Source organism: Sesamum indicum, linkage group LG4, assembly GCF_026168435.1.
Source record: "Sesamum indicum cultivar Baizhima isolate 11 linkage group LG4, ASM2616843v1, whole genome shotgun sequence".
NCBI classification, from domain to species: domain Eukaryota; kingdom Viridiplantae; phylum Streptophyta; class Magnoliopsida; order Lamiales; family Pedaliaceae; genus Sesamum; species Sesamum indicum.
In genome coordinates, this window is record NC_142660.1 from 1,502,621 (window position 1) to 1,527,081 (window position 24,461).

The 24,461-nt window shown below is 35.8% G+C and overlaps 5 protein-coding genes and 2 non-coding genes across 8 annotated transcripts; 4 read left to right on the forward strand and 3 right to left on the reverse strand.

The window, feature by feature from the left end:
- On the forward strand, window positions 1-1,258 carry LOC105159875 (putative calcium-binding protein CML36). The gene has a single exon (XM_011077084.3). It carries the CDS (start codon window positions 182-184, stop codon window positions 845-847), a length of 666 nt encoding a protein of 221 aa, XP_011075386.1. The 5' UTR covers window positions 1-181; the 3' UTR covers window positions 848-1,258.
- A 6,243-nt stretch (window positions 1,259-7,501) lies between these two features.
- Window positions 7,502-10,712, forward strand: EDA14 (embryo sac development arrest 14). Its single transcript, XM_011077088.3, has 9 exons — window positions 7,502-7,657; window positions 7,877-7,942; window positions 8,102-8,192; window positions 8,278-8,369; window positions 8,465-8,558; window positions 8,652-8,731; window positions 9,701-9,784; window positions 10,172-10,271; window positions 10,361-10,712. Exons 2-9 carry the CDS (start codon window positions 7,887-7,889, stop codon window positions 10,451-10,453), a joined length of 690 nt encoding a protein of 229 aa, XP_011075390.1. The 5' UTR covers window positions 7,502-7,657; window positions 7,877-7,886; the 3' UTR covers window positions 10,454-10,712.
- LOC105159876 (FAD-dependent oxidoreductase family protein) lies at window positions 10,671-13,117 on the reverse strand. 2 transcript variants are annotated; one of them, XM_011077085.3, is made up of 5 exons: window positions 12,799-13,117; window positions 12,161-12,442; window positions 11,600-12,036; window positions 11,016-11,175; window positions 10,671-10,926 (listed from the first exon to the last, which is right to left on the reverse strand). In XM_011077085.3, the coding sequence occupies exons 1-5, from the start codon at window positions 13,081-13,083 to the stop codon at window positions 10,813-10,815; spliced, it is 1,278 nt and encodes a 425-aa protein (XP_011075387.1). In that variant the 5' UTR covers window positions 13,084-13,117; the 3' UTR covers window positions 10,671-10,812. The 2 variants fall into 2 exon arrangements, with proteins under 2 accessions (XP_011075387.1, XP_011075389.1); XM_011077087.3 differs by having other exon boundaries at window positions 12,161-12,631; window positions 12,799-12,936.
- Window positions 13,060-16,697, forward strand: LOC105159878 (pentatricopeptide repeat-containing protein At4g35130, chloroplastic-like). Its single transcript, XM_011077089.3, has 2 exons — window positions 13,060-13,198; window positions 13,793-16,697. Exon 2 carries the CDS (start codon window positions 14,616-14,618, stop codon window positions 16,620-16,622), a length of 2,007 nt encoding a protein of 668 aa, XP_011075391.1. The 5' UTR covers window positions 13,060-13,198; window positions 13,793-14,615; the 3' UTR covers window positions 16,623-16,697.
- LOC148788235 (small nucleolar RNA U3) lies at window positions 13,868-14,089 on the reverse strand. The gene has a single exon (XR_016065397.1). It is a non-coding gene; the product is annotated as a small nucleolar RNA U3 (small nucleolar RNA).
- A 90-nt stretch (window positions 16,698-16,787) lies between the features above and the next one.
- On the reverse strand, window positions 16,788-17,006 carry LOC148788236 (small nucleolar RNA U3). The gene has a single exon (XR_016065396.1). It is a non-coding gene; the product is annotated as a small nucleolar RNA U3 (small nucleolar RNA).
- Window positions 17,007-17,186: 180 nt separating this feature from the next.
- On the forward strand, window positions 17,187-21,941 carry LOC105159879 (putative methyltransferase PMT7). The gene is made up of 7 exons (XM_011077090.3): window positions 17,187-17,759; window positions 18,379-18,787; window positions 19,034-19,323; window positions 19,612-19,983; window positions 20,507-20,753; window positions 20,831-20,969; window positions 21,481-21,941. Exons 1-7 carry the CDS (start codon window positions 17,561-17,563, stop codon window positions 21,640-21,642), a joined length of 1,818 nt encoding a protein of 605 aa, XP_011075392.1. The 5' UTR covers window positions 17,187-17,560; the 3' UTR covers window positions 21,643-21,941.
- Window positions 21,942-24,461: the final 2,520 nt, after the last annotated feature.

Genomic DNA, 24,461 nt, shown 5'->3' on the forward strand with positions numbered 1-24,461 from the left:
CCAAAATAAAAACTTGCACTCTCTCTCTCTAGGAAATTTCGAGGAAGGTGAGTATGGCTCCCCCAGCTCCCCATGCATTTAACCCTCCCTTCTTCCTCTCCCTTTCCTCCCAAACCCCAACAACATTTTTCATTCTCCTTTTCTTCCCTTCTCTCTCTTGGGGTGGATTTTCGTTTTCGCCATGAAACTCGGCAACATCATCCCCGGAAAGCTTTTCAGGTCCAAGAAATCCCGCTCCGTCTCCAGATCCGAAACCGATCCCTCCTCCTTTAGCTCCCAGACCACCTCATCCTCCTCCTCCTCCGAGGATGGTTCCAAGAAGCCCAACGGATTGTCCACGCCAACCAGCGTCCTGCCCACCTTGTCCGCCGATATTTCCGCTGAGGAATGGTCAGAAATCTCCGCCGACGTCTATTTCGAGCTGAAACAAGCGTTTGAGATGATCGACAGGGACGGCGACGGAAAGATAAAGAAGGAGGAGCTGGAGGCTTTGCTCTGCCGGCTAGGGGCGGAGCCGCCCAACCAGGAGGAGCTGCAGCTGATGCTCAGCGATGTGGACAGGGACGGCGACGGGTGCATCACGTTGGAGGAGTTCTACGCGATCGGGTCGGCCTTCGCGCCGCCCACCTGCGACATGGAGCTGAGGGACACCTTCGACTTCTTCGACTCGGATCGCGACGGGAAGATCACGGCGGAGGAGCTCTTCAACGTGTTCAAAACGATTGGGGACTCGCAGTGCACTTTAGAGGACTGCCGGCGCATGATAAGTGGGGTGGACACAAACGGAGACGGATTCGTCTGCTTCGAGGACTTCAGTCGTATGATGGAGCTTCAGCAGCAACGATGATTGATTTTCCTTTCTTGTTCATTTCCAAAAGAATAGAATAATGAAAGGAAAAACCACCATTTGCTGCCCTCCAGTCTCCAACCCCCCCCCCCCCCCCCCCGTTTTTTATATATATTTTCTTAAATCTTTTTCGGTCTGGGCCTGAACGAATGTGTGTAATCTAGAAAGATTGGACGGCGAGGAGGAGGTCAAGAAGGATAGTTGAAATGAACGGCGAGGATTAATCATCAACCTTGTTTGAGTCTGGAAGTATATAAAAACGCGAAGGCAAATATTTAGAAAATGTATTTTCTCAGAATTTAATTTTAAATTATTGAAGAATTAGTTGCTTGTTTGTTGGATCCAGGAAATTGGGGAACAGCCCAACACTTGAATTCATTAATTGGGCCCAATAACATGGCCCACTTCCTACTGTGGCTGGCAACTGTCACCGCGTCCTCTCTCTCTCTCTCTCTCTCATGTGTTCATCCCACTCATACCTTTTTATAATTTTGTAAAAGATAGAAGGTGTTTATGTTATTAGACCTAATTTCTAATTTATGAAATTCACCATTTATATTTGACTGTCAATTTTTATTGAATATTTTTAATTAATGGGGATCCATTTTCACTATTTATACGTTATTCTTATAGACTGCATATACGACCGACTTCGTATAATTTCAATTAACTTGATTATTTGCCTCACCAAGTATGGCTGAAAACGATAGTTAATTATTATTATTATTATTTTATCTACATTAAGATAACTATTGTTTGAGATTTTTCGCTACTACAAGATTTGAATTAAAATGATTGACATGATATCGCTTTCACGCCAACAATTAATTTTCGATATTTTCTGTATAGTTTCTCCATGTAAATAAATAACAACCTTTGCTTCAAAGAAATATAAGTTAAAATGAAAAGTCAAAGACCACTAATATTAAAAGGGATAAATTTTAAATAAGTTTTCAAAATTATGAAAATAATAAAATAATTATATTAAATAAATTACGACAAATATCCACATAATTGATGAGATTCGAAATCACCACCGCAAATTTATTTATAAAACTTCAATCTTAATAATCAGATTAAACCATCATTGGTTATTACAGTAATAATTAAATGCCAAACTAATGTAATAAATGAAGTGTGACAAGAATATTTGTTGGAGCACATGCATAAAAAAAATGATTTTCAAGGCAAATTAGTTAAAACAATAAATAGAAAATAAATAAGAATTTTTGAGCCCGAGAAAAGAGGAAGATTCCATTTTTCAAGAAGTGGATGCATCAAAACGCACGTTGCTTTTCTCGAGATATATATTCACAGTCCACCAATCAGAATTTGCCATTTTCTCCAATGTTGAAGATTTTTATAAGTTCGTGACAGAGGCCTACTTCACGTTCACAGCCCACGCCTTCTGATATTATTTTTTTGGGGATAAGTATATATATTTATTTTTATGAGGTATTGTGTAATTATATTTAAATTATTTATAATTTTAAAAATTATATTGAGTTATTCTTAAAGTTTGCTTTGATTTAATAAATAAATTTCTCTATTAGTTAATTTTATTGAATTTGTTGATATTAACAAAAAATAAAAAAAAATTATATTTACTTCCAATTAAACTTAATATAGATTTATTGAATGTCAGATAAATCTTTTTATGATCAAATTATCCTTATACGTATTCATGCGTTAATACATCCGAGTAGGTATATCTTTACCGTTATAAAGGAAGTTTAGTTGGAAAAAAAATTATTCGATTTGTAATAAGTTGCTAATAAGTTAGTCGAGGATAAATATTAATTTTATTCTTTTTTTTTGGGTTAATGTTAGTAAATTCAATGAATTTTGACTAATATAAAAACTTATTTGTTAGACTAAATCATGTCTCAGTTGTGTTAGATGTAATTTCTCAAACATAAGGGATCTAAGTGTAGTTACACTAGACCTCAGGAGAGAAAAGTGTAATTATCCCTTTTTTTGTGTTGATAAAATGCCAGTGTTTCTTTTGTACTTTTTTTTTTCTAGTTTCTTTAGAAAAATATGATCTGTTGATTTGTATATTTTTATTTTTATTTATAATATATTATAAATTATAAAAAAATAGTTATTACATATTTGTAGAGACTACATAACACACCAATTAATTTATATTAATAAATTCCAGTAAATTACAATTTAGTTTACATAATTCCTATGATTATTCTATTTTACCTTGTCAGTGTTTTGATAAGTTTGAATAAGTTGATTAATTTAAGTAACTCGTTTTAATTGGTAAGACATTATTAATTACTTTTGATATGTTAATTATTTCTTATGTATGACTAATAGGAACAACTAATAATCCTTTAATGAAGGCAAATAGAAATATTTCATAATTAAATTATAAAAAAGTTATTTGACCGGCAATAAGTCAATCAAGACTGAATATGAATTTATATCTATTTTTTCTTTATTTTAATATAAACAAATTGAAGGATTTTAACTAACAGATGGATCTATTTATTAGATAGAAACAAATGTCAGAAGTACTAGACGTAATTTCTCAAATCATAGAGAATTTGCGAATAATTACACCAAAAGCTGCAACTCAAAAACAATCTATTTATTGTAAATAAATAGCAAATCATACTGATAAGTACATAATACGATGGATGTATAATTTATGCAGAACAATCAATTATATAATAAGCAGAGTAGCACTTGCAAACAAAATGAGGTATATTAAAACATTAACTCACTTGTACTCATCCAAGAAAGAAAGGACATTAACAATTGAATGCATCCAAACAAACCTATGTTACCTGATATTCGAGGAAATATACCTTGACTATTATTAAACGCCTAGCAGCCAAAACGATTCATTGATCTTGATCTAATTAGTACGAAAATTTCATGAAATCTTAAATAATTTAATGCCGCGTTTGGTGGGTTGTGGGCTGGAAAGTTGGAAAAGTAGGATGAAAATTTCATGGCGGTTTGGCGTCAAGTGAGGGGTTCAACTTGTTTTTTTCCTTTCTTGTTCCGTATGGAGACTATCATCATCAACATGTGCTCCCACTACTATTCCACCACTACTTATATAACATCAAATATATATATTACAGAAACACACACATATATATATATATATATTTGCTTGTATTATTATTATTTAGATTTTAATTCAGATTCAAATTGGCGTCTAGTTTGGGTCGAACAGTTGAAGGATCATTGAATTTGTGTCGATCAAGAATGTGATCGAACTGAAAAACAAAATTGATGCATGACTGAAACCCTTTAATGTTCAGTTCGAATTAGGAATGAGTATTGTATCTCAAATAGTATACAAAGCGGATCATACTCATTTCGATATTTGTAATCGGTCAAATCAAAATAAATTATTACCTAACCCAACACTAAAACTACACGGGCCCTTGTCTTATTTCATCGTTCTCTTGTGCTCTAGGGTTTGTTTTCTGGTCTTCTAGGGGTAAAATTTAGGGTTGAATTACGTTTTAAGAGTTATCCATTCCATATGCCCTTTCAGTTTATATGTGGAAAAGTCGTGTTTTTGTCTTTCTCAAATCAAATTTTGTCGAGATGTGACGCCACTCTTGATTGCTACTTACCATTTGCCCTGAAATTTCCTTTATGTTGATTTTACGTTTTTATTTGGTTTTTTCCAGAAATAAAATGGAAAATTATGTAATTGAAGTGGACTTTTGTTTACGTGTGTTTTGTGGACTTCGTGAGGATCACATAATGTAATTTCATGGAAGTTTCTTTTGGTTTTATATTTATATTTTTATTTGATTAGTCTTCTTTTAAATGAACATATCCTCCAAGAGCTCATCTAATAATTATTTTGAAAATTTTATATTTTATTTGAGTTTTTTTTACGATTAATCTATTTTTCTAAATTAGTTATTTCATAATCAAATTTCACAGGATTTGAGTACTGTAAAAATTAATTACGCGCGGTAAAAGAAATTACTGTATAATTATTTATTCATAATATTTTTTGTGAGATCAAGACTTAGCCAAAACACAAGTGAAACTAGTGATATCAGGCATTAAGTCATAATAAATAGGCATTAAGAAAAAGATTAATTATATTTAAACATCGAATTTATGATCTATTTACACAAATTGCTCATGTCTTTTGCATAATTACAGAATTAATGATGTGTGACTTTTTCGTGGTTTTTAAAAAATAAAAATAATTTATATAAATAAATTTAACGTTTTTATTGATGTATATGTAATTATTGAAAAACAGTGAGTTGTAGCTTTGAAAAACTTGGTGATGTGAAATGCAACTTGAATGATATGATGGCACAAAATGGAAGCATGAAAGAAAAGGACAGTGTTTGTGTGGGATTGAAGTTTTTCATTGAACAAGACAAAGATATTTGGTGTGGTGGGAAGAGTCATAATTGTTAATCAACAAAGAGAAAAGGTTAAACCATGCTCTAATACTTTTGATGTTTGCTTTCGAATAATAAAAAGGTATTTATTAATATTAATAAAAAGAATTTGAATGAAAATTAATATTACTCTTGATTATTTTTGGTCAAACAAATTTTTTATAACTAAACTACCTTTATAAAAATGAAGATAAGGAACAGACGAGGTGACTTTGATACGCTATTCACAACAATCAGACTTTGAGCGGGATATAATCAAGGTTCTATGCAGGCTCAAAGGCGTAAAATCCTCACTTGCATTAATGAGAAAAGATGTATAAGGACAATTTAATCTTAAAAAAGATTTCTTTGACCAGAAGAAGTCGATAATATATAAATCAATTTTGAATAAATATTACGTATAATTACAACAATCTTAAAAAAAAAAAAAAAAGAATGTAATTTAGTTGAAAAAAGAATATATAATAATGGGATGAATGGAAGTGAGTGAAATTTGAGGGTGTTGCCTATTAGCTTTTTGATTAGAGTAGGAGTTTTCCAATATGGATTGGTAAACTGTTTGGACGAGACCTCGTCAGAAATCATTAAATTTCAACTTATTATAATAACATGGTTAGATAACGAGCTGCTACGTGATACATTTGTATGGACGGTCATTGACAATAGGGGTTCGTGGGGCTGGAGAAAACTCTTTCGTATACGCCCATTGCTTCGATCGATGGTGGAGTATCAGATTGGTGATGGGAATTCATTTTATCTGTAGCATGATCCATGGCATAACCTTGGTCCCTTATTGAGAGATTCCCACGGGGTCCACGTCTGCTTGGGCTTCGGACGGTGGACAAGCTCAGCAGCGTTATTATGGAGGAACAATAACATTGGCCTCTCATTACGGACATTGAGTGCTTGAAGATTTTGCATGAATTGCCAATAATTCATAGCGAGACAGATCACATTATTTGACGATTTGAGAAGGGATGACCCACAGCTGCATCTCTTTACAGGCTATTGGACCCACCGAGACCCAAAGTAGGTTGCTCTTCAATACTCTCGAGTTCCCTAAAGATCCCCAAGTATAATTTCATCCTATGACTTGTGATTTTTGGGAAACTATCCACATTTGATAAACCATGACTATCATACCTAGGCGCCTGTATATTATGTGATGAGGGCGCAATGGAGACACATACTCATCTATTCTTTTGATGTCGTTATGCCAAAAGATGTCTGACAACAATTCGACAAATTGTTCGATTTGAATGGCCTAATAGAGAGTGGCCATAGGACGTTGAGTGGGCTGCAAAGAAATTGAGAGGAAAACATATCATTAACTTGGCTTATCATGCACTCCTTGCTGCTTGCATTTACCACATTTGGAGAAAATGGAATTTGAGAAGCTTTGAGCATACGGAGCGACCACCAAGCATCATAGCCACCATCATTGTGGAAAATATTAGACAGATGATTGTCAGTGTTAATTTATCTCGTTCTATTAGTTCATATGCGTTATATGGATTATGACGTATTCCTTGGCCTGTCGAGGGACAAACCACCAGTTGAGCACTGTTGTACTTTACAATCTTGTTTTATTAATAAAACTTACATTTACCCAAAAAAACTTATTATAATAACTTCTGGATTTTATTATTAATTGCATGAGGTAAGGCCCATTACATTTTGGGCCCAACGCCGAAGTGAACCAATTAGTTCATCACATGTGGCCTTTATATTTGATTTTGTTTTTTTAGGAGGATCAAAATTGATTCTCGACTCTTATTTCGAAATCAAATATGGGTGTCTCTTATAGACTTTGAACCTGATCCAAACAAAACACTATTTGTAATTTAAATTTGTTCGTAAAAATTATTATGCCAATTTATGATAAATAAAATCATTTCTTTATCATAAATTAGCTTAAGGGTGATATATTTATTATTTTATATATAAATAAATTATTCTCGGCAAGACTATAGTTGAATGAGGCTATTGACATGCTCGAAGGTTTTCCAATATTATGTTTATAATAATAAATTATCCAAATTCAATCAAGAAAAAGAAAAATGAAACCCAGTACTAAACCCTTGATTTTAATCGACATCTTATATTATAAAAAAAATAAATATATCAAAATTATTTAATCCAATTCTCACATAAAATCACAAGTAGGGCAAATTGAAGAGCATATGTACTCATTAAATCATACCCTAATTAGCCCAAATTGGGTTTCTATATTGTTGGGCCTGGCCCGACTGGAAGGCCCATCAATAATATTAACTATTTTTCTTCACAGGAGGAGAGCAATTTGCAACTGCTATATCGACTACACCTCCTCCTCCGACGCTCCCCACCGGCGGCGGCGGCTTTGAGTGCTAACTTTTGCGTCTTCCAGAAGATTTCTCACCAAGTAAGCTATTATTTTATTTTTTCGCGGTTTGTGATCTTTCCGTTCCATGTGAATACGAAGTATTTTCGCTGGTCGATAGTAGGGATTACTTTTGCTGTTTTACCTTGGAAATCTGAAAGTTATGATTTCTGCAAGGATATTATCTATTCCTGAAGTGGGTTTTCTTGGTACTGGTTTCTTGAATTTGATTTGATTTTTGTTCTGAAACTTATGTGATAGGCGCATAAAGATGTCGTCTTTAAGGAATGCTATTCCAAGAAAAGCTCATAAGGAGCGCGCTCAGCCGTGAGTTTTCTTTTTCCTTCTTTCCTTTCATTTTAGCTAATATTATGTTCCCGGCTTTGTTTATTTGATCATGGATTCGAGTCTTTTGAGTATTGGTTGTGTTTGTGTGTATGTGTATATCTGGGCTTAATTTCTTCAATGGTATCTTGTTTATGCCAGGCATGCAAGAAAGAAATTTGGGTTGCTTGAAAAGCATAAGGATTATGTCGAGCGTGCGCGAGCCTACCACAAGAAGGAGCAGGCTTTGCAGGTAACTTTGTGACTCTGTTTTTTGTTGTTCTGGGGAAGTATCTGAAAGTTATGAAGTATGTTTACACTTGTTGTTTGCCTTACAGAAACTTAAAGAAAAAGCGGCTTTTAGGAACCCCGATGAGTTCTACTTCAAGATGATTAAAACCAAAACTGTAAATGGAGTCCACAGATTGGAGTAAGATAGCAGATTTTATTTGATTTCGAGGGTATTTTTTGTATTGTCTCTAAAATTGCATTCTGATATTATTGAATATTACTTGAATGCTAAAGGAGTGAAGCAAACAAGTACACTAAAGAAGAGCTTATGTTGATGAAGACTCAAGATATTGGATATATTTTGCAGAAACTTCAAGCAGAAAAAAAGGTTCTAATTTTACAGTTTCAGGTCTATTTATCATTTCAAAACTTGAGAGAGCTGCCTTCCAGATGCATTGTTTTAAGATTGGTTTCTATGCAGAAAATTGAAAAGCTGAGTGGTATGTTGCATTGTCTTGACAACAACTCTTCTGGCAAACACGTGTATTTTGCTGAAGACAGGTGAGGAATTACATTTTTCCTGGTGATTCTTGATACATTAGGGATTCTTGGATTTAAATCAAATGCAATACTGAAGTTGATTTAAGGCTGAAGATGCTGCATGAATTTATGATGTGGTTGCACCGAGATACATCCTATTCCCACGAGTTTGACATATTGATGAGTTTAGGTTTCTAAAAGTTTTGCTTTCACACTTATTGTCTTAGAAAGAAGATCTAACGCATTAAAATAAGAAAACCAAAATGCTGTTTCAAGTGTTCGAGTGTCAGGTAGCACAGCTTGGAATTTGTAAAACTGCTACTTGAGTTCATGGAGCTCAACATTTACCCTTAAAAGTGACAAAAGTACAGACTTTGTTTTGATCGGATCATTACCTAGTCCTGGTTCAGTATATATTCATATGGAAGATTCAGTAAATATAGTTCTGAGTTTACCATTCTCTATAGTTTTTAGTGATTTGATCTGAATCAGTGACATTGACCTGGTTCCATACTGATTGGGATTGCAGATCAGTGAATATATTGCTACTTATTATTCTTCACCATTGTTGATCTGATTGGAATCAGGGACTTCCCTGGTTTGCTACTGATATGTATAGAGCATTCAGCCAATATCTTGCTGAGATGTTCCTTATTCGACGTTAACAATTGTAGAATAGTATTGCGATGGTCGGTAGCCACATGCTCCCTTGTGAGCATTTGATGAGCCATTGAGTGCGGTGTCATGTGTCAAGACTACTTTTTTTTTTTAAATTCTTTTTTAAAATGATTAGAATTGCATTTCATGTGTATATTAGCATGCTGTTTTGCTATCATTGACAATATTTTTTCCATAAATAATATTTTCTAGCTTACTGTCTGTATTCTTATGTTTAAAGGTTGAATTTGGAAACGTGAAGAATTTACTGTGAACAATTCAAGCACCGGTTGCTTTTAGTTAAATGACTTTAGTTGTTTATTTGATTTCTAGGGATGAAGCAAGAGAAATACGAGCAAAGGTGTCAGAAAACAGAGAAAGCCTCACTTTTGAAGACTTGCCTAAAGATGTCAAAAGGTATTGTTCTATTGAATTTTATCCTTTTCTTTTCTTATCGCCTTCTTTATTTCGATATCCTGAAAGAAAGCAGGCACAGCCAATTCTTATGCTATATTACAAAATGATATTATCTGGTCAATTTAGATGTATCATGGTAATGCCTGAATTTCGGACTTGGGAAAAATTGGAATCCGATTGAAAAGGAATGCTAAACAAGCTAAGTGACGTGTAATCACACACAAGATTCACATATCTTGAACTGTTTGCCAACAGAATGTATAAAAGATGACTAATTGAGGTATAAAATGTCCATTAAAGGTTATTTACGTGCATGTGCTGTGTGCATTGGTTGTGTGACCCCCCCCCTCCATTTCATAGTGTGCAATACATATGGCTCTTGTGCAGGAAGACAGCTGCTTCTTACCGGGAGCTAGAGGCTAGAAAAAGCCGAGTGAAAGAGCTAGAGAAAATATACATGGACATGGCAATGCAGAAAGAATTGCAGGTACTGATAGTCTGAAAACGTACGTTAATTACTTAGTGTTTTTTGATATGCTTGTTTGGGCTAATCATTTAAATGCTTTGCTGGGACAGAAGAAGGGCAGGAAACGAAAACTGCGCGAAGATGAAATTGTTTCTCCAACCTCTGGACCCGTGTACAAGTGGCGGCAGGAAAGAAAGCGCTAAATCTATCTTGCTGATGAGCATGTAGGACTTAATTTAGACAGACAATAACAAAACCTGCTACAATTGTGTGAATTCAGGAAAACCAAACTGATGATGCACACAAGATTTTTGCTCTTATCCCTCTGGTTAATTTTTTCGAGCTCAAGCATTGCTTGCGACAGTATGGATCATACTTCAGAGCTGTATAGCTGTTTGTACTGAGAATTAAACAAGGATCTACATTCTATAAATTCAGCGGTGCAGCCTTGATTTTAAGTAACCTGCAGAACTCATAACAGTCTATCAACATCCGATGCTCTTTGCATACTCCCAAAATGAATTATCTTGATGATTTATTGAAATTTAAAATGAAAAGAGAATCATCTTGATAATCTGGCAGCAACATGCTCTGCTATGGCGAGACATGAAGTTAGGCCAGGTGATTCAATACCAAAAAGGTTTATGAGGCCTGGTATGCCATGAATCTCCTCTCCCTGCAGAGTGAACAGAATTTTGAAGAGAGTGAATTTCTGACACAAGATCAAGAATGTCCATTCAACCATAAAACGAAACATGCTGTCACCTGTATTACAAAATCAATTGGACCCTGCTTTGCCCCAGAAAGTTTCGGTCGAATACCAGCATAGCCAGGCTCCAATGATCCATCCTTAAGGTATGGGTAGTACTTCCTTATTTCAGGATAAAACCGGTTTGCGCGATCTCCAGGCACAGAATAATCAAACCTTGTGACAGAACATACATGCATAAGATAAGATGATTTATGACAGAACTGGTACTTATCTCACCAACAAATACGCAAGATGATCATAAGAAGTTTAGAGTCTAACACTCTCTTGTTAGCCATGTCTGTGCTTTCTCAAGAACCCACTATCTTTTCCTACAAGCATAACAAAAAATCACTCAATTATGTGCCATGAATGTTAAATAGGGAAGAATTTATTCAACCAGACACTCATGCCAAGTTTGGTCTTTGCACCATATGGAAATAAGATGAAGTTACCACGCAAAATTCTTAAAAGTGAACTTAATGGATTTAACTGAAAACTTATCTGCTCCTCCTAAGTCCTAAGTTTGTTCTTCGGACAGGATGACCTAACAAAAAAGGGGTATTTTGTCCCTATAACACAGTATCAAATAAAACCTTACAAGTTGAGGAAGCTTGAAATGTCATCCACACCATCGATCCATTCAACATCAGGACCGAATCTGACTTGGCCATTTAAATCCAAGGTAACATGCACTCCGAGGCCACCATCTTCAGGTATAGGATAAATCAAATGTTGGAAGGGAGGCGATCTAACATTTGATAATGTAAAATAGCAACCACGGGCAAAGTAGGGTCTCGGAATAATTCCATTATCTAGGCCATGGATTCGCTTAGAAAGAGCCAGGGCACCCAGGCCTGCAGAATTCACAAGAATTCTGGGACTAAGAATTAGATCTGGTTTCAATGGAGACTTCCAATCCCAGTTCCTAAGAGCCTGGCTGTCAGAAATGTAAAGCTTGACACGGTCGCCATCGTATTTACCACCAGTTACAGTAGTATTGTAAGAGAAAGTTGCTCCATGGTTCTCAGCTTCCCCCTAAATGCTATATTCCTGTCAATATGCATATAATAACTCTAAAAGATGGCAAACCATTGACAAAAAAGTTGGTTTTTCCCCTTTTTTACATAAATTTTGGACATAATAGGATAAAAAGCAATACCAGCAGCGATAGCATAAATGAATGGCTATCAACTATCCCTGAAGCAGGGGATAGTAGAGCTTTCAGGCACTGCAACTCCGGTTCCATTCGTGTAGCTTCATGACCATCCATCATCCTTAGGCCTTCCACTCCATTTTCAATTCCTCGGGTCATCAGCAAATCCAACTTGGAAATTTCTGAAGATCCAGTGGCTACTATGAGCTTGCCAATCTGTTTATGTGGAATATGATGTTCTTCACAATATTTATACAGCAATTGCCTCCCTCTAACACAGAAGGCTGCCTGCAAAAGAAGTTTCGGATCCGCGTTTCTCGCTATAAGAGTTTCAAGAAATTGCCAAAACAGTGAACTATGGTAGTTTGAGCAAGATTCTTCAAGGTAACATTTTATGAAATTCATTGATAGGAATTGCTCCCTTCTCTATACAGCCAAAGTGTAAGCCTCCAAAGCAAATCAGAGTTCAAGAATCAACTGTTTGTAGCCCAGAGGTCAATCAGATTCAGAATGGAAATCAAGATTGGACAATTTACTACAAAGCTAAGATTACACAAACTCGAATATGATGACGAATTGGATCCAATATATATCAATAGCAAGAACTTTATGTTATATTTTATCCGAGAGATGAGAGTAAATACCTTGAGAGAATTGCGAGGGTAATAAATGCCAGCATGAATGACTTCACTGTTGCGAGAACTCGAGCCTGTCCCGAAAGTGGCCGCCGATTCTATCACTAATACTTCTCTGGCGAGTTTCATGGCAAGCTCACGCGCCACCGCTATCCCCACCACCCCGGCGCCTATCACCACCGCGTCCGTCGTTTCTGTGGGTACCGATTTATACTGTTCTGTGGAAAATAATCTGGGTTTTCTACCTGCAGCCAAGAGGGCCCGGAAAATCTTAGTTGCGGTGTCGGGTTTCATAGTCTTCAGACAAACCGGAACTTCGGCAAGAAGTTTGCTGGAGAAGATTGTGGTCTCTATATTTGGAGTAAGCAAGAATTAATGGCTAGCAAATATCGCCAAATTTATTAAAAAGGTCAGCTCACTCTTATACTGTCTCTGTTTATCTATCTATCTGTATATATATTATTTAAATGTATGGAAAGAGATGCACCTACAAAAACTAAAAACACAAGCACGCACTTCCACGCTGAAGTTGTTACTTTGAAAGGAAAGAACATACTAGATTCGTGAAAGACCATGCAGGTTTTTCTTTTGTCCTTCTTCAGACATTTATGTTGATGACCATTATTCTCGTTGTGTCTTAATTTTAAGTGCAATGACTCCTATATTTGGAATTTGATGTAAGGGGTTGGTTCAAATTCTTGAGTATCACAAAGATGATGTATGAATCTCTGCAACAATATCATAAGACTATAATGATCTCTGCTACTGCTGCTTGAATCTTGATGGAAGTCTAACCTTGCAAGGAAATATGCAGACATGATCAACATTCAACACCTCTCGTATTCTTTACTGTTCTAGCATATCAGTCCTATTTTGATTTTTTAAGTTATCCCAAAATGTGATAAAACTTCTCAGCAGAAGTAATTCTTTTCTTTCTACAACACATCAACATCTGCTCACATCCCAGCTTAAATTTTTACATCGAAATCTGATTTCTTGGCAGATTTTCAACACAAACCTGCCCAAAGCCATGTGTAGAAGGATTGTTTGGATGAATAAAAGAGCAAAAAGATTGGATAGTCTGTCAGACAGCTGCAAGACCATCCCAGCCAGCACAAGCTAACTGAGAACGATCCTCTACTGTTCCAGACAAGCTCAGTCGCCCGAGCCAGGGAGCTGTTAATCACGCTCTGGTCAAGCAGCCATGGGTTCATCCACCAGACTTGATTTCCTGTCTCCTTAGAACTCAAGGATACAGAGGTACGAGCCTATAGAACAGATCCTGTTCAAGTAAGGTCGTGCCCTGTGCTGTCGGGGGAACAAATAAGTAAAAGTTCGACCATGTCATAATCTCTCAATGTGGGAGGCAATTTAATTACTGCTTAGATTGTGAGTGCCCACTTTCCCAATATAAGAGGAACGAGTTCTTAACTGTCGATTAAGGAGTATATAGTATTTTCTCAAAACTGTCTATTAAGGAGTTCTTAACTGTACTAGTGTATGTAGTATCTTCTCAAAAAAAAAACTATACACACTAGTGATTGTTGTCTATTTTAAGAGAATCTGAGGGAAAAACAAAGAAAAGAAAGCTCCTTCATTCAAGTTCTCACAGAAGTCCTCAAGAAACCTTCTTAATCTTCAATATTCCTTCTCTTCGTTTCAATGGGTTCCGTCTTTATCACTTTTGTTATCTATCTTCATCTTCAAAGCATGTTTATGCATCAGCCCACAGGTTCTGTTTACGATTTTTCAATCCCCATCACTTGAAAATTCAAAAATACCACACTTCTGTAATTTCAGTACTAAATTCATGCAGAAGCCTTCTAATGCTGAAGCAAATCCATGCTTCAGTTGTAGTCTCAGATGGGCAAGAACTATCTTTTGTACTTGCTTCAAAGTTGATATCTTTATACGTTCAATTTGATGACTTTGGAAGCGTTATGTCAGTGCTTAAGGCTTTGAAAGAACCCAACAGTTTTCTTTGGAATTCAGTGATCAAGGCCCATGTAAATTCGGGGCTTGTTGAATCAGGAGTTTTTGTCTATAAGTTAATGAGACAAAAGGGTGTTCCATGTGATGGTTACACATTTCCAATATTGAGTAAACTGGTTCTGTTGATTGAATGTGGTGTAAATTCTGCCGAGATGATTCATTGTGTGGCAATGCAAATGGGCTTTGAATCTGATGTTTACTTCTGCAATACGATGATCGAGGCTTATGTGAAGAGTGGGTACTCTGGAAATGCTTTGAAGTTGTTCAACGAAATGCTTTACAGAGATTTGGTTTCTTGGACATCAATGATTTCAGGGTTTTCTTATGAAGGAAATACCAATGGAGCTTTTGCATTGTTTAATGAAATGCGGAAAGAAGTCGAACCTAATGAGGTCACAATGATTGTGATGTTGCAAACGTGTTCTACTATTGTTGAAGGAAGTCAGTTACATGGCTATGTGATCAGATTTGGGTCCTTGGTAGATCAGTCGTTGAAAAATTCAATCTTGAAAATGTATGCTGATTTTGGTAGCGAAGCCGATTCAGAACTTCTTTTCGAAGAAAATGCAAGGAGGGATGTGGTTTCTTGGAATATTATGACATATTTATATTCTTCAAAAGGCAAGACTGTGAAAATGGCGGATTGTTTGAGCAAAATGAGGCGTGAAGTAGAACCAAGCATTGAGACACTTACTGTGCTCATTGCAGGGCTTGGACAGTGCAGATATCCTAGTCAAGGTAGACAAATACATTGTCTTGCTCTAAAAACTGGACTTTTTGATGATATACTGATGACTATTTTGTTGGAAATGTATGCAAAGTGCGGGGATTTGGAGAACTCAAGTAAATTGTTCAGAGAAGTCTCTCACAGGAACTATTGTACTTGGGATGCTATTATATCAGGATGGACCGAAAATGGGCATCTTCAAAAGGCTCTTGAGCTGTTTCAGCAAATGGTAGCTGTAGGTATTCAGCCCAGGACTGAAAACATGAGAACACTCGTTGTTGCATGTATGCATCTGGGCGCTTTACGGTTGGGCAAATCTGTTCATGGATACTTCATAAGAAACTTCTTTTCCATCTCTGATGAAGGTGCTCAATCACTAGAGACCTCTATTATGAACATGTATGTTAGGTGCGGAGACATTCGTTCTGCAAGAATTTCTTTCGACAGAATGCTTTTGAAAGATCTTGTAACATGGTCATCAATGATCGAGGGCTTGGGGACACATGGTTTAGGTTCTGAAGCGCTTGAATTTTTCCATCAGATGAAGGCTGAAGGAATAGAGCCAAATAGTGTTACCTTCTTAAGCTTACTATCTGCTTGTAGCCACTCCGGCCTCTTGTACAAAGGCTGTGAAGCCTTAAATTCCATGAAATGGGAATTTGGCATTGAGCCCGATTTAGGTCATTACACTTGCATCGTGGATTTATTAGGTCGATCCGGCAAGGTTAAAGAGGCTTTATCAACAATCCTGAAGCTAGTGGCTTTGCCAGACAGTAGTATCTGGGGTGCACTTCTGGCTGCTGCTAGAGTTCATGAAGACCACAAAGTTGGACAATATGCAGCTCAAAAGCTTTTCGAGTTGGAAAGTGATAATGCTGGCTATTATACGCTCTATAGTAATGTACAAGCCAGCTTAGAAAGGTGGAACGACGTGGAAGAAGTTAGGAGTGCCATGAAGGACATGAATTTGATGAGGCATCCTGGTTGGAGCTGCTTAGAAGTCAAAGGAAAGTTTCACGGTTTCGTTTCAGGAGATAGATCACATCAGCAAATGGATGAAATACATGCAATAATTGAGTGTTTGTCTAGAAATGCACTAGATGTAGGGAGCTGATCTTACTCTTGCAAATTTTCTGTCATCAGTTTCTCTGGATATGAGAGTAATAACAAACAAGTTCTTGTAACAAAAGATAGATTTGCATGTTTGAACAGTAGAATTGTGAAGTAAAGAGATTACACATACTGGCATATAACCACAGGACCAAAAAATAAGTTGATGAGTCTGTCAGACAGCTGCAAGACCATCCCAACTGGCCTAAACCAGCTGAGAACGATCCTCTACTGCTCCATCAACTCAACTACCTGAACTGTGGAGATGTTAATCACGCTCTGGTCGAGCAGCCATGATTCATCCACCAGACTTGGTTTCCTGTCTCCTTAGAACTCAAGGATACAGAGGTACGAGCCTATAGAACAGATCCTGTTCAAGTAAGGTCGTGTCCTTCAACTTGGGGGCGACGACATTAATTTTGCTATTTATAAAATAAAGTTCCAATGTGGGATGGCAGTAACATCATTAAACAACCCACCTTATGCTTACAAATGAATTATTTGTATTGATATTAGTAGATAGTATTCAAGAAAATATTAAAATGTTCAGTTAATTGGGATAAGAAATGCTGTTTAAATGTTCATTCACTTTATTCAAAGTACAATTCTTGAATCAATTTCCAAGAGAATTAAACACAATACCCATCATCATAATAATCAATCATCAAAATGGAAACAGGAGAGCTTATTATGGAATTGCGATCCGGACCCCCACTGGCGTTAAAATCAACAGCTTTTCAAGAATCCAAGATTAGCCATGCCCTTCTTCTTCTTCTTCCTCTCTCTCTCTCTCACAGACACGCACACACCCACACGAGACACACGCATTGTGGATCTGCCGCTGTTAAACAATGGTCTCTCAATTTAGCTCTTCTTTAACTATGTTTATAACGCAATGACTCAGACATACGCATACAAAAACACCTACATAGAGGTAGAACAATGGTGGGGTTTATAAACATGAGAGCATTCGATTGGAAGGCGGGCCAACTTATAATGATAGCCCTTTTAGTCATGGTCGCTTCTTTCTACACCGGCACCCTCTTCGGCGAAAATTCTTCTTCCGTCTACGTACCACTCTCTCAGCAGGGCGTACAACAGAACGAACCCCCTGCCTCCAATGGTTCAGCACTAGCCTCTGGTTAGTTTACACATACTACATTTCTGGTATTGTTTATGAAAAAATCTCTAATTAATGCTACCTTGTTCTCTATTACAGTAAATTATTCACATAGTGGAAAATGAGAAAAATCTTATGAATTCTGGGTTTTGAGTGTATGTAATTGAAGTATGGCATTTTCTTTTGGCTAATTAATTTGAAAAAAGTTCTGATCTTTGCTAAGAATCTTTATCAGAAATGGGTTTCTAGGACGTTAGCAGTCAAGAATAGGAATTCTTATATAAGTTCAAGCTTGTAATAATGATAAGAGGAGCTCAGTTATGTCCTCATAGTCTCGATTTTGCAGTAAATTTGAATTTAAAGGTATGTGGTGTCTGCTTTGCAATTTAAGCACTTGTTTATAGTTCAAAGGAGCAAAAATAATGGAAACTTGAAGATGATATATGATATATACTGATTTTAGATGTAAGTTTAGTGCTGGAACTCACCGATAATATCTGGCCCATTCGAGGTTGAGCTCATGCTTTCAGATACTCCCATTTTGTGCTCGACGAATTACTGACTTAAAGTTGTTGCTTCATAGCCTTATGGTGCACACGCATATTCTTCTCATTAATGCTTCTTATATGTATGCTTGCAGGTGTATTTCCGAATAAAGTTAGTCTTACTTACAGGACTGTGCCACTTAGGATCCCAGAAACGGGGATGAACATATGCCCTCCGAAGTATAACGAATATATTCCTTGCCATGACCCTTCTTACATCAAAGAGTTACTACCACAATTAGATCTTTCCAGGAAAGAGGAGCTGGAGAGGCACTGTCCTCCGCCTAGTCAACGGTTGTTTTGCCTGGTGCCGCCACCAGCTGACTATAAGATACCGATTAGGTGGCCTACTAGTAGGGACTATGTTTGGCGAAGCAATGTGAATCATACCCGTCTGGCAGCGGTTAAAGGAGGGCAAAATTGGGTGCACAAGAAGGATCAACTATGGTGGTTTCCAGGTGGAGGTACTCATTTCAAGAATGGAGCTCCTGAGTACATCCAGAGGTACTTCCAGCTTTTAATTGTTTTGATTATTTTTTAATTATAGACGCTTATTATGAAGCACATGTGATGCTCTTAGTATTATGAAAGTTTATTTTCAGATAATTCCTTTAACTTATTTTACTTGGTTTGTTATGCGCTTCGTTCTTGCTTTATACCTTTGAATTTTCCAATTGGTTTGAAACCAGTATTTGTTTTTGCTGTATGGGCAAGGAAATGTCGTACTTGATGCGGCCTTTGCTGCTACAGGTTAGGAAATTTGACAACTAATGAGACTGGGGACCTTCTCTCTGCGGGGGTATTTCAAGTTTTAGATGTTGGTTCTGGAGTTGCTAGCTTCTCAGCTTATCTTCTTCCCTTACATATAGAAACAATGTCTTTTGCTCCTAAAGATGGCCATGAAAATCAAATTCAATTTGCTTTAGAACGAGGAATTGGTGCCATGATTTCTGCTTTATCCACTAAACAGCTACCATATCCCAGCAATTCGTTTGAGATGGTCCATTGCTCCAGATGTCGTGTTGATTGGCATGAGAATGGTTCGTTTTCTTACTTACGAGATGTATAGCATAATTGCAGTTCAAATGACATAATACCAGAGCGTTTTTCTCTGCATCAGCTGTTTATATGGGAAACTTTTGTTGGAAAGCGTAGCTTAATTATGTTTTAATACCACTGAATATGAAACACATACGTACCCGTGTGACCTTAAATGCGTTTATTGTTTTTGATACTTTACACTTGCAAAATATACAAATTGAACACGACAAGCATGACCCCATCAGAGTCACAAGTATTATCATATATTTATCCTTTTCTGGATGCAGATGGCATTCTTATCAGAGAAGCCAATCGCCTACTGAGATCAAATGGATATTTCGTATACTCAGCTCCTCCTGCTTACAGAAAAGATAAAGTGTTCCCTTTGATCTGGGATAAGTTGATGAATCTGACTTCTGCAATGTGCTGGAAACTCATAGCCCGGCAAGTGCAGACAGCAATCTGGATTAAGCCAGAGAACAACTCATGCCTCCAGCAGAATGCACTGCAGAAGCTTATCAGTATATGTGACTCAAAAGACGATACTACGCCATCATGGAAAACACCATTGAGAAACTGTATAGCAGAACGTGCTACACAGAAACTCCCTCCAAAACCACAGCGTCTCTCTGAGTATTCTGCTACCCTCAATAATCTAGGTACGTAAAGTAAATTACCTTTTATAGGTAATATAAGTTTTAGAATATTATGCAGTCAGCTCCCGCAGATAACTAGTAAAGTTTTTACTGCTCCAACTTTTTGCTATTACACATGTAAATGTGAATGTTGGAAAGATTCTAAAGTGTTCACCTCAAAAGAGTTGTACGCAAAAGATTTCCTTGGGCACACTTTTTGACTATAGATGAAGAGAAGCATGCACTGATGTATGCAATATGCTGATTCCAAAGGTCCTGTAAAACATTAGTTCTTACTCAGACTAGTATAATCGCGGACCTTGTTCAGAGTGTTATATCATCTGTTGTAATATGACATGCAGCAACAGAAGTTTCCACTTCCACTTACTAGTATTTTAATAATATCTGTTGGCATTATGATGCAAAACTTTTTTGGTTCTGCTCTTTTATTTCTTTAGAGCACTAAAATGTGCTATCCTTGACTCTTTTTGATCATTGAGTCCAATAAGAAAGGTCTGGTCAACCATGGCTCATGTATTTAGTGCAGGCATCAGTCGAGAAAATTTCTTGTTAGACACAATTTACTGGCAGGACCAAGTTCGTCATTACTGGAGACTGATGGACGTTGAAGAGAAGGAAGTACGAAATGTCATGGACATGAGTGCTTTCCTTGGGGGATTTGCAGTTGCTTTGAGCACATGGCCTGTTTGGGTTATGAATGTAGTTCCTGTAAGCATGAATAATACATTATCTGCTATTTACGATCGCGGCTTGATAGGTGCTTTTCATGATTGGTAAGCTTAAGATACAACCATTCTGCGGTTATTCCCATTAGCGAAAATGATACCAAAACTGGTACTTGTGCTTGCAGGTGTGAACCATTCTCGACATACCCCCGCTCCTATGATCTGTTGCATTCGAATCGTCTTTTCTCTCATTACAAAAATCGTGAAGCTGGTTGCTTACTTGAGGATATCATGCTGGAGATGGATCGCATATTACGGCCTCGGGTCAGTAACTCTTACTTGGGACCGTCAGCAAATAATTTAATGAAGATAATCTAGATTTTTCATGTCATTCAATAATTCTCGTGTAACCCGACAAATAATTTGCCACAGAATTGATAACAGTCAAAGCGACATTGCACTGGGATGAGGTTAAGGACTGTTGCTTATACTTATTAGCATATGAATCATAGTTTAGAGCCAACAATGAAATCTTAGGAACTCTGGATTTAGAAGGATGTTAAGCAACTAATTCTTCGCAACATCTTCTGATGTTGTGTTCCTTGTGAATGACTCCAAGAGATGTTTGTACATGCAACCACTCCACTATATACACGAGCAGAGCAGCATAGGCTACATCTGCAGTGGAGGAAAGTTGGAGAAAATGAAAACGACATTCTTGGGTTTATCTTCTGAAAATTTTCCATGTTCAGCTACAATTCTGATGCAACTACTCATCCTGGTTTCGTCTTTACACACTGCAAACACACAATTTCATGGCTGTCTTTACATGCAGGGATACATTATCATCAGGGGCGAAGATAAAAGCGTCATCACAAGAGTTAGAGATCTCGCTCCAAAGTTTCTCTGGGATACAAAGTTGCATTTTCTCGAAAACGCCCAGAAGAAAACCGAACAAGTCTTGTTCTGCAGAAAGAAGTTCTGGGCTATTCTTTGAAACGTGAGAAAGTGAACGGATTAGCTCATGCAGCAGACGGAATTTTGAGCGTCCATCGAAAACGTTTGTTCAGCATTACAGAGAAGATGAATATTTGTATTACATTTAAATGTTTAAATACAGATTTCTGTCTCCAAATAGCTTGATGTTTGAATACCATAGTTTTGTTTGTAACAGGAGGTGTATAATTTTCCGTAGAATTGAAATGGATAGGTAAAAGGAATTGATGGAGTTGTGTAGCAAGAATGGTTGATGTAGAGTTATTTTTTGATAGTTGATTATTTTGGATTGTTGATTAATGCTTTTAGTTCATTGTTATAGTATTATAATTAGTCCTCTCACTCAAAACAATTAAAGAGGAAATAAAAAGGTTAAGATTTTCAAGTTTTTTATTCGATTTGTCACGTGGTGAAGTCACTAGTTCTTCACTTGAATGTCGATGAATATAAATAAAAAATATAATGTTAGATCCAGTGAGAATTGGTTCAATTCTTAAATAGAGATTCGGGTAAATTCCTGCTGCATTTTGCGGCATTCAAATTGTGTAATGTCTCAACGAGTTTTAATAAAAAATAAAAAATGCGGCATTCAAATTGTGTAATGTCTCAACGAGTTTTAATAAAAAATAAAAAAATAAGAATTAAGTTCATTTAGATGGTCACAACAATTTTAATTTTAACATAACTTTAATTTATTAAAAAAGAAAAAAACCAAATTTTTCCTCAATGTGATTGGGACAATATTGTCAAAGTTACAACAACATTGGACATTGAACTTTTAAATTTGTAATTCCAATAAACCCCTTAGTTGCCTTTTTCTGTAGAGAAATATCTTCTAGTTGACTTTTTACTTTTAAAGAAAACAAAGAAGCAATTATCACTAGCACGAGGCCATTTTATTTTACTTTACTTTATTTTCCTTAGTAGATCAGATTTTTTCAATAACAATCAAATTATTGAAATTCCTAAGCATCTATTAAAATTAAATTTGATATGAGTAACAACAGTGGAATTTTTTTTCAACCCTTCAAATACTTAAATTAAACTTCGAATCTACATCCTTTTGTGCGGATCGAATCGGATCATTCACATATCCTCAATTGGCCCTCGATGGAGTGACACGCGGTACCATCTAGAACTTCTAAAATAGCGACGGTGCAGTGAAGGGCTCTTTATAAACAACCTCAAACAAACTATTCAAATATATTTTTACACGATTATAAATTTATTATATTTTTTAAAATCGTCAATTGAAATTGAATACTTTCAACATTTATTGTTGAGTACAACATCATTTCTCATTAACCCAAAAAATCATTGCTACAACCAGACAACCTTCAAAGTCCATAACCTAATAGTTGAGTGTGAAGAGGGTGAGGGTGGGGATGGTGAAAAAAGAGCAGAAATTATTGAAATGGAAGGTGAAAATTTCCTTAACAAAGAGCAGCAGCAGCAGCAGGAAGTAATGAAAAATTGAAGTTGACAAGACTGGACAACCCCACGCCTGTCGGGCGTACGTAGGCCCCCCCTCCCCCATTCTCACTGCCGATTACTACCAGTTGCACTTGCATGCCACCCCGCCCCTGTTTTTCTTTTTCACCCCCTTCGCCCGCCAATCCGCATTTGCCCCCATCTCACTTTACGTCCGCTCACTCTGTATATTAAATATAATAACTAATAAATTATAATAATTTTTTATTCAATTAATATATTAATATAATTATAAATAAATCATAATAATAAAAAATAAAAAATAAAAAATTAATTAATTTATGCAAAAAATTATATTAGATCGAGAGTGTTTGTTATCATGTCAAAAATTATATATATTTGTCGTTGTTTTCGAACCACATAAATACTCGTTTCATATTATTATTTCTCTGTCCATTTTTATCATTTTATCGTTATTTAGTTAAAAATCTCAGCGTAACATAATTTGAAATAAAATCAATCAAGATACTAAGATAGAAATACCACCAATATTTATTAGACCTCAATTGTCTGACCTGAGTGAAATCTGATACAGAGAATTCAATTAAATTAAATACTTATTATATATCAAATTCTTTTATTAAATTTATGAGGGAAAATGTTAAATTAAATAAGGCATGTATTTTTAGATATATAGTAAAAATGAAAATTAGATTTTTACAGGGAGTGGGGCCCATATGTATATATACGACCAAGAACTGAAACATTAGATTTAGGGGTACACACATCTTCTTTGACTCATTCAAAGGCGACAAAAAAGCTATATTTATCCTTTTACAGATTTATATTAAATGATCGAATTAAATGACCCATTGTTATGTAATAAAGCATACTCGATGTACGTGTATAATTTAAATTTTTATTATATTTATATAATTAAATAAAATAAATAAATTATTTATAAAAAAATTGTAAGATAAATTAGTTTTAAATATGTATGAACAAAATAAATTAAAAGACACTATTTTTAGTAAATTTCTTTATATTATATATATGAATAAAGTACTAGTTGTTGTGCACGTTGTACTTGTGTACGTATAATAAATAATCTTTCATATTTTAAAATATATTATCAATAAGAGTAAAATATATAACTCAATACATTACATTTCAAAAAATAAGGAAAGAAAGAAAGAAAAGAAAACTAATTTATTAGTTAATGTAAAATTTAAAAAGTTGATAAAGTTAGTTATCTTATCAGTTGAAAAGCATTTTTTACTTCACAAATTTTTGGTGCAAATGTGTCATTACCCACCGTTTGTGAGTGTGTATGGGCCTTTATTTTTTATATTAGTATAAATACGATTCATCAAATCGAAAAACTGTTTT